Source organism: Notolepis coatsorum (genome assembly GCF_963971535.1).
Source record: "Notolepis coatsorum genome assembly, chromosome: 13".
Lineage (NCBI taxonomy): Eukaryota > Metazoa > Chordata > Actinopteri > Aulopiformes > Paralepididae > Notolepis > Notolepis coatsorum.
In genome coordinates, this window is record NC_140177.1 from 19,223,682 (window position 1) to 19,234,211 (window position 10,530).

General features: G+C 40.2%; 1 protein-coding gene across 3 annotated transcripts in view; it reads left to right on the forward strand.

Moving 5' to 3' along the window:
* Window positions 1-7,648, forward strand: part of bag1 (BCL2 associated athanogene 1) — a 31,616-nt gene extending 23,968 nt beyond the window's left edge. Inside the window, exons 6-8 of one of the 3 annotated variants that reach the window (XR_014620435.1) lie at window positions 45-107; window positions 2,712-3,094; window positions 7,467-7,497. Coding sequence is in view for 2 of the 3 variants with exons in the window: in XM_084327971.1 (XP_084184097.1) it covers window positions 45-107; window positions 2,712-2,801 (153 nt within the window). In the remaining variant the exon portion in view is untranslated. Of the gene's footprint in view, window positions 1-44; window positions 108-2,711 lie in introns of all 3 variants that reach the window. The other 2 variants (XM_084327971.1, XM_084327972.1) reach the window with 2 other exon arrangements.
* The last annotated feature ends 2,882 nt before the right edge of the window (window positions 7,649-10,530 follow it).

The following is a 10,530-nucleotide window of genomic DNA, read 5'->3' on the forward strand; positions in this document are numbered from 1 at the left end:
GTTCATCTAATGAACTGTAAATACTGAGCTTTTATTCTACACAGGCTATACCGGATAACTTCAATGACTGCAGACTGAAGAAGAAAGGACTCGTGAAAACTGTGCAGGTGAGTCTTTTTGTCTGGATTCTCAAGGACCAAAGAATCAAGAATCTATGGATTAGGGATGCACCGAATATTCGGCCACCAAAAATTATCGGCCGAAAATGGTTAAAAAGCAATTTTCGGCTTACGGCCGAAAGGGTTTTAGCACCAAAAATATATCACCGAATGTCAAAGAACAGGGTTACGTAACGTTCGTAACCTAAAGTGTTGTTGTGATGACGTAATCAAAACGCGGCTACAGACTTTGCGCAACGTATAACATGAGCAGCTTGGCAGCTCTTCCTGCGTTCTACAGCCTGTGATAACTAACTCCTCTTGGGAGTCGCGCTTTTTCTATGTAAACTCCGCGAGCAACGCGTCCAATAAATGTGTCTTTAACCCTTTAATCGCCAAAAACGCCGTAGGACGTCTTTCCCCACCATGCTCATTCTGCCAAAGACGCCGTACCACGTCTTTGATATCAATATTTCAAAAATCTGTGATCGAAATCATATTTCTCCCCCGGAGACCTGAGATCTCCTGTTGATCCCCTCTCAACTCTCCAACGGTTCAAGAGCGCCATCTGGTGGCGGATCGGCGGATCGCCCAAACAGGAAGTGATGCGCCGGAAGTGGTGCTCGCCCATATTTCGTCCGGGCACTCGCTATCGTTAGCGGGACTCCATCTTGATACACTGGACATCGATCGGTTGCAAATAACTCGATAAACAACATGATTTGGACGTATATACTATTATACAACCTGGAAATGGATCGCATATTTCTACATCCCATAATAGGAAGATTTCTGTTCCACGCTCATCGCCCAACGCTACGAGGAAGCTACGGTAAGATTCAACGTTATTTTCTAACATGTTCGATACTAACTGCTCTAATGATCATATCACCCACACTAGATGAATCATATAACGTTGGCCACGGAATTATAAACAACCCCCCCCCCATTCGGTCAACATCAGATCATAAGTAGTAACTTCTAGAAGCACGTCCATTTGACATTTTTTATCTCGCGCAGATTGCTATCAAACTGTATTTGATCATCAATATAATGCATTTGGGGCTATAAATCACGTTCTGGAGAAAGCTGCAGAAAACGATAAAAACATACTTATACTTTAGACCGTATTTTAGTATGAATATGTGAATGAAAAAGTATAACGTTGCTACACCCTGAACAATAGATATAGGACGTTGAATGGGCCATAGTAATGTCAATTTAGCAATACAATTTAAAAAGTTAACATTATATATATATTTATATTAATCATTTTCGGCCTTTCGGCATTCGGTTTTCGGCCAACTGTTTCCTATTTTCGGTATCTGTTTCGGCCAAGAATTTCCCATTCGGTGCATCCCTGCTATGAATAAATTGTCCAAAAATATATGTTCACTTACTTGACGTGCGCTCTTGACGTTGCAGAGGAAAGACTTTTCTTTGGAGTCAACACTATTCTCATGCTTTTAATCAAGAATCTATGAATAAACTGTCGGAAAATATACCGAAATGTTAATTGTATAACTGTACAGTCAAAGAATATTAAAAAAATACAATATTAATACATTGTCAAAAAATATACGTTCACTTTCATGACGTGCACTCTTGACGTTGCAGTGAAAGACTTGCATGCTTTTAGTCAAGAGTTTCTATGTATAACTGTTATCGTATTCATTGTATAACTGTACAGTAACTGTTATTGTATTAATTGTATAACTGTACAGTAACTGTTATTGTATTAATTGTATAACTGTACAGCAACGGTTATCATATTAATTGTATAACTGTACAGTAACTGTTATTGTATTAATTGTAAACTGTACAGTAACTGTTACAACAGTAACTATTATCCTATTAATTGTATAACTAGTTACTGTTATCGTAATAATTTTATAACTGTAGTTACTGTTATCGTATTAATTGTATAACTGTACAGTAACTGTTATCATATTAATTGTAAAACTGTACAGTTACTGTTATTGTATTAATTGTATAACTACAGTAACTGTTATCGTATTAATTGTATAACTGTACAGTAACTGTTATTGTATTAATTGTATAATTGTACAGCAACGGTTATCATATTAATTGTATAACTGTACAGTAACTGTTATTGTATTAATTGTATAACTGTACAGTAACTGTTACAACAGTAACTATTATCCTATTAATTGTATAACTAGTTACTGTTATCATAATAATTGTATAACTGTAGTTACTGTTATCGTATTAATTGTATAACTGTACAGTAACTGGTATCATATTAATTGTAAAACTGTACAGTTACTGTTATTGTATTAATTGTATAACTACAGTAACTGTTATCATATTAATTGTATAACTGTACAGTTACTGTTATTGTATTAATTGTATAACTACAGTAACTGTTATCGTATTAATTGTATAACTGTACAGTTACTGTTATTGTATTAATTGTATAACTACAGTAACTGTTATCGTATTAATTGTATAACTGTACAGTAACTGTTATCGTATTAATTGTAAAACTGTACAGTAACTGTTATCGTATTAATTGTATAACTGTACAGTAACTGTTATCGTATTAATTGTATAACTGTACAGTTCCTGTTATCGTATGGTTCTGTCCCTCAGGGTTTCCTGGCTCAGTGTGACAAGATCGAGGCTGGTATATCAGACCACCTGGCGAAGATCCAGTCTAAAAACCTGGCCCTGTCGGACTAGGTCAACAGAAGCCTCCCCATCGTGTACTTGTCCTTCTGCCATCCGCCTCCCAAGTTCCATACGTTGCTCCGTGAGCAACTTACACGAGTACTGTACGCTTCAGGTTTCTGGAGCAAGTCCATGTCTATTTATTATCGGCATGATGTATGTTCAAGGACGCCCTGGTGAACGCAGCCCCGCTTGACGGGTAGAGGTCGGACGAGCGCACAGACCGCGCTTGGTGATCTGGCGGGTGCCACCTCTGGAAGATCTCCCCTGGGTCCGGCTTCCTCGGGGATCAGATGCAAGCCAAGGTGCTTTGTAGGATATTTTAACCATGAACGCTCTCTGTAGGACCAGTAGTCCTCTTTTTATTTTAAACAAAAGTATACCGACTGTTGATGCAGCCCTTGACCGATTCCCTCGAGATGTAAACGATTTAAAAACCTCGTAAGAACCGCGCTGCTTCCTCTCGTCAAATGTTCCTCATCGTCTGCCCCAGGGGTGGCCAACCAGTCAGAGAGCCACAAAAATGACTGTGGTACCACAAAGAGCCACACCATATACCAGCGTTTCTCAACCTTTTTTTCAGTCACGGCACCCTTCATGTGTTTATAGGTCCCACCCTCTGGCCTCTGAAGTTGCTAATGTCTTTTTTATTTGGGCCTCACAGGGTTAAAAGTACCTGGTGAGACCCACTGTTGCAAAATCACTTTTAGCCATTTAAAAAAATAAAAAGTCTGTAAATGTTTATTTAAAAATGTTTAAGCACATGTACATAGTCAATGGGTCCTGTTGTTCAGCCTCACAATGCTATTGGATAGTAAATGTGTTTATAGGTCCCACCCTCTGGCCTCTGAAGTTGCTAATGTCTTTTTTATTCGGGCCTCACATGGTTAACCTCTTAACACTTCCAGTGCCACGAATTTTTTTTCTTTTTTAACTCAATTTTTATTTGCATTTATATTCACAAACATACAAATAGTAACATCTTTGATTGTCAATCTTCCACCGTTTGGCTTTTCAGGTACAGATTACACAGACATAGTGTACATCGCCCTGTGCCACGCCTCTTACTCCTCATTGGTGCCTCATGCCACCCATTAACCCCATGTAAACGGTCACCTTGTTTGTAGAGCTATATAACCATATTCTATATTATAGCTATGGATACAGTACTATAGTCATTTGACACTGGGTTTCTTCTGGTCAAGATGCAAAAAAGAAATAATCTTTCCATCCATACGTTCCCGTGTTATACCATGGTGAATATAAGTATGGTTTTAGAGTGGTCTATCGTAATCCATGAAATGCTGAGTTATAGTCCTACACATCGATTACACCTCGCCTGAACCCGCTATTGTTCCGGATTCAAGTCATTATCTGTGAAAGGGGGGGGGGGACGTTTCTCATTCGAGTGTCAGTAACGGCATTCGCATTGAACACTAGAAACGGTTACCAGCCAGATCGCTATGAAAGCATTGCAGGATCAAGCTAGAATTGACGTCAAATCGCTCATACCCTTGGTCGAAAGTAATCCAAAAAGAATATTCCAATTTCTTGATCGCCATCTAGTAGATCCAATCCCCATTTGCTCAACGTTATAAACAACCATAACATACGGATCAAGCATAGTTGACGGGCTTCGATGTAACCGGCTGAACTGTGCACTTAGCAGACAACAATTATTTTTATCTGAGACATGGGGTCATTCCACAGCCCAGGATACAATATTAGAAATGTAGCTCGATACCGCCGCCTCGTAGGATGTGGCTGGTACTGCACCTTCGGATTCCCACTATGCATTTTTCAGCCAACACACAGCACCTTGAGATTGAATAGGGTATTAACCCTTTCAGTGCCACGGACGACATATCCATCAGCCCCCCCATTGAGTGCCCACGACGACAAATATCGTTTTATTTTTTTATTAGCGATCTGAATTCATATTTCATCAACCGAGTCTCCCGTTGGTACACCAGCCCCTACAGGAGCTCAGATTGGAAAAAAGCGCCCCTATCGTCTATCCCTGTGTAACTGCAGGTCAGTCGCTTAGACCAGGAGGTCCCAAAGTCGGGGTCGCGACCCTCCTGCCGCCGCGGGAGGGTCGCCAGATGATTTCAACAAAAAAATATATATATATAATCAGGCCACTGAACTCAGAAGCAGGCCAGGACAGTGTTTCTAGTTGCAGCAGCGCAATAGTTAACCTAGGTGGGGAACAACCAGGAGATCACTGCAACTCACACAAGTTGGAGAACTCTCGCTCTCTCTCTTGCTCTCACACACACACAAAAGGAGCCGCATGTGATTGGTGGAGGCGGGACCCTTACAAAAAACTGTTGTTGCTAATCATTGACACATGCTAGCCTGTAATAATCCCCCCCAGAAAAATCTACTTTGCATTTGATATATTGCAAATATATGCCATCACACACACTGGCATTTAAAGGGTTAGAATTATAAAATGAATATGTGATGTTATGATCAGGGCTGAAGTTGAATAAAAGATTGTATTATTTTCAATCTGACATTACAAAAAAACAGAAAATCCATCAAAATCAGTGTTGTTGCTAAATTAGGGCTGCACGATTTTGGGAAATAATCTAATTGCGATTTTTCGGACAGATATTGCGATTGCGATAAAATTTGCTATTACAAAAAAAAACTAAGCAGCCCCACAGAGGTTTATTGTAAAATGCGGCTTGCATCGGGCCTACGCGGTTGGTATTTTCGGGACACCGAGCCTGAAAATGTTTCTTTTTACCTGGGAATCAATACCAGTACCCAACGGTACCTTTTTTTCTGTACTTTACTCTCCTTCTCTGAAGTCTAAACTTCACAACACACAATCTAAAACCCCTTACCTCCCTCTCCCAAACTCTCCCAAATTGCGATATATTTTTTTTTGCGATTTGATAATTGCATCATTCCAAATCGCGATTTCGATAAAAAATCGATTAATCGTGCAGCCCTATTGCTAATCATACATATGCTAGCCTGTTTTTTAACAATAATTTGTGATGCCATCACAAACACTGGCATTTAAAGGGTACAAATAAAAAAAATCTGCACCAGAATGCAGGAAATGAAGTCTTTGTAACAAGAAATGTCCTGGTGGGGGACCCCCAGACCCCCTGCTTAAAATAAAATTGTTACCTCCTATAATAGTGGGGGTCGCGGCTCTCTGACCGTTATTTTTGGGTTGCGGCCTGAAAAGTTTGGGAACCCCTGGCTTAGACTGACCTTGGATCTGTAGATCTCTGGGGGGGGGAGCCAACTCGCTCCTTGTGCTGGCGATGGATCTGATCAAGAATTATCTGCTTGCAGGACGGAAATCAGCCTGGATTATGTATTTACAGGAATCAACACTAATCAATAAGCGTGATCGATATTTGGAATGGCGGATCAGGAAATGGAATACTCTTTTTGGAGAAGCGTGTCCCATATGTGTGATTTGGCTGTGATCGCTGATGAGGAAATAAGAGAATAGATTTTTCAGCTCACGTCTATAGCGTGCATGCGTACAGTAAAAACCCTAACCCTGTCAAAACAGCAGTCAAAGTGTATATTTTCAGCATTATGTTTGTTTACCAATGATTTTAACTGTTATTAGTGAAATATAACATTATAGAAATCTCAGGGCATTGAGTCGGAAACCGGCGCATATTGACGGGAGGAAGTGGCACAGCCAAAAGTGAGTGTAGTCTTTTGAAGGAAGAGACCCAGGGCTTTCGATGGGCTTTCGATAACCTACACTACCCAGCTCACACCAGCCCCTGTCAATCATCTGACTTCTGGATTTACTTTTTTATTTCTCTTTTTTGGGATTATCTCCCACAAACCTGAACTTTATTGCCATAAAACACAATGCAGTTAATTTCTATACCTTTCTGTGAACGTCTAGCAAAAAACGGCATTGCAATCTGATGAAGAATGGTGGAGAAATTTACATTATATAAAAGTAACTGTACTTACAGTAGATTTCATTCACGTTTTGTGAATCACGCCTGGTGATACTAAATCCAGATTGAACTCTGCCATTGGAAAGGGGAGATTTGGCCCGATCCATAGATGTGCCACTTGGCCATAATAAGGTCATTTATATGCCTGATATTCTATATTCTATAATCCTATTTCAAATAGCATGTGTCCGGATGGCAGAATTCAGTACTGTATCTACAAAACCTTCTCTTTAATCATCTTCCCTTTATTCATTAGCTTAGATTTCTCGGGTCTGGTCAATTTAGCATGGTGTTATTCACAGTCAAAGATAAAAAAAAATATATATAATGATAATAGAATTAATATTCTCCTTTTGTGCATTACAATTTACTCAAGCCTAGTAACATACACATTATTTCTGACACTGGGAACATGATGGATGTTCCTAGAATCAGATACCAAGAACATGCAAATGGACCATTTAAAAATAAGTCTATAAATGTTTATTCTACGTTCTTATGGAATGAATGACATTAAAAAAAAATATATATATATATATATATATTTTTTTCTTTTTATCAATGGATGGAGGAGCCGCACATTGACGGCCGCGGGTTGGCCACCCCTGATCTACCCAATATCACACTTTTATCGATTGTATGCAAAAGCATTTTTGCCGTTTTCACCGTCATAAGCTGCATACATGGACTGAGAATGGATGTGCATTTGTGGCGTTTTCAGACCCAACTCTCGAGGGTCGGTGCCAAACCAGCGAAGCGTTGTTGAAACCAGTGGCTGATCCTGTGATGAACATGTGACCTCAAAGGATATTCCATGCATCTCTGAATATCTTATGATTTTGTTTCTCATTTGCTGATGTGTGTTGTTTGTGGTGAATCAAATAAAATAAAAGGTTAATTTGACCATTTGTGTTCATTGTTGGAAACGCCGTTTTAGGCTTGGCTGTCTTTGGACCACATCTCCAGATGTCGCTGGGCAAATACTGCTTACTTAGCAACAACCTTACAAGCCTCCACTACGTTCTAAATGGTGCATTTATATAGTGCTTGTTTCATCCAAAGCGCCTTACAATTTTAGGTGCCAACCTGCTCATCGGGAGAAATTGCTCAAAGACACTTTGACATGCTGACCGGGAATCGAACCGGGAACCTTACGATTACCAGACTGCCCTACTTCCTGTGCCACTGTCGGCCCTCTAAATAGGCAGTCTTGTACGTCAAGCTGTGGTATGGGGTGCTCAATTCCTGTCACTCAGCAGATGGACACGCCTTTTCTTAGTAAACAAGTCAAACTTAAAGGAACACTCCAACATTTTGGGAAATTAGCTTATTTGCCATCTTCTCTGGAGTTAGACAAGATATACCTTTTTCTTCTCTGCATGCAGTAAGAGTAGGAAGATGCACACCGTTAGCCTAGCTTAGCGTCAGTCACTGGAAGTAGGTTCCTCCATTAGCCTAGTTCCCAACGTCTTCCTACTCCTACTGCATGCAAAGAGAAGAAAAAGGTATGTATCTTCTTGTCTAACTCCAGGGTAGATGGCAAATAAGCTAATTTCCCAAAATGTTGGGGTGTTCCTTTAAGGTCATATCAGTAAGATGTGTTTGGAATGGGAACCATGCACACGAACCCAAGCAATTTCATGGAACAACGGTTTGAGTCTAAACGATGGTCACATTGGCTACATTCACACTGTGGGTAGAAGTGGCCTGAATCTAATTTCTTTGCTCATACAGTATGTGACTATGTGATTCCTTCACAACAGTGTGAACAGCATAAATCACATTGAATCTGCTCTTTTCTATTCAGATTTGGGCCGGTCTTATTTGTTACAATGCGACCTCAGTGAACAGTAATGTGACTTTTACGTCACTAGATGTTTGACATTTGTCAACATTTTTCTTATGTCCATCTTTATTGTTAATTTGAGCATGCGGGTCAGTTCAGGAAAAGCGACCAATTCACACTGGAATTTTATTTTTATTTTTTTTATTATCTTTCTTCCCCTCCTTTTTCCCTGATTTTTCTCCCATCCCACCCTTCCTGGTTGTTGCGTACTTTCCCCTACTGTTGGTCCGGGAGACCGGAGACTGTCGCATGCTTTCCTCCGACGCATGTGCAGCCTGGGGCAGGCCAACCTGGCCGCGCAGGTTCTCACCGGGGAGAGTGTAGCGTGTGGGAGGCCACACTATCTCTCCTCAGTTCCAACCCTTGCTGAGCAGGCGCCCCGACCGAACTGTAGGGGTCGCTGTCCACAACGCCCAGGACCCACCCTTCAGCTTTCCCACCCCCTGATACAGCCAATTGTATCAGTGTGAGAGGCCAGCCAAGCTGATAGCAACGCCGGGAGCTGGATTCGAACAGGCGAATCCTAGTGTCTCCCGGTGTTGGTGACGAACGTAGTCTCCGTGCGCCACCTGCCCCCCCCCACACTGGAATTTAAACAATTACAAAAATATATATATCTGTCTGAGCAATACATCAGAATTTAGCACTAAGGCTTGCAGTGTGAACGTAGCCTATGTGGTCATTAATAAATTAAAATTCCAACGGCCAGCACATCACAGCAGTGGGAGAGGGGACTGAGGTAGTGTTGACTCCTCTCACTCCTTTTTGAAAAAACACCTAAACAAACACATTTTGTGATATTGTTATCGACTGTGTTCTATGTAAGACTTCATGCTATGGCCCCAGCAGTGTTTTCTTTTTTTTAAACTTAAATTTTTATTTTCATTTTTTCAACAACATACATGGACAACATTCATAGACAATACACAGTACATAAATTAAAACAAATAGACAAAATGAGTAAAGAAAAAGTGTGACATGGGTCCTTCGGTCCATTCTACATTTGCATTATTTATTTACATTTTTATTAATTTCCTTGTATCCTTTTCAAACCTCTGTGATGTCGTTACTTCCCCTCCTGTATTCTTCCCATTTTCCCCATTTCCATTCAAACTTTTCTTCTTGCAGCCTCAGCAGATGTGTGATTCTCTCCATTTCCTGTATCCCCTCTACCAACTCTATCCATTGATCCTTTGTCGGCACTTCTACCTTGTACCACAGTTTAGTTAAAGCTTTCTTGGCTGCCACTATCCCCAGCAGTGTTTTCAGCTAATAACTATAGAGTAGATCTGGAGGCATCGGTTTGCAATATAATTCAGACAATTTTTATTTTATTAAACTTTTATTTCAGTGTGTTCAAACCTCTAACTCTATGACAATACTCAAGAGTGATTCTTCAAAAGAGGCCAGACTTGTGCATCTGCTACAAATGGTTCCAGAATAGCGTCCCAATTTACTTTCGGTATGCAATCGACAGGCGTTTTATGCTAAATTTGCAGGACTGTTAAGAGGTTAAATGATGTGCTTATTCCACAAAACGGAACGACGTGGTTCTCATGACCTTAAAGCACCCTTTGAAAGATAAATCACATGGGTGACCGAATTTCACTACAAAATACAAAAGTGAGCAAAACCAAGCCAGTGAGCATGATCCACATTTTATCTGTTTCCAGAGTTTATTTCCAGCTTTATCCACGATAATGACCTAGCTTTTGTAGAGCCTTAGTGGTGTATTAAAAATGATAATGACCTAGCTTATGTAGACCCTTAGTGGTGTATAAAAAATGATAATGACCTAGCTTATGTAGACCCTTAGTGGTGTATTCAAAATGATAATGACCTAGCTTAATATGCAGAGCCTTAGTGGTGTATTAAAAATGTGCTATGAGTGAGGAGATTGAACAGACCATATATATGAATGATCTTGAATTGTCTACAG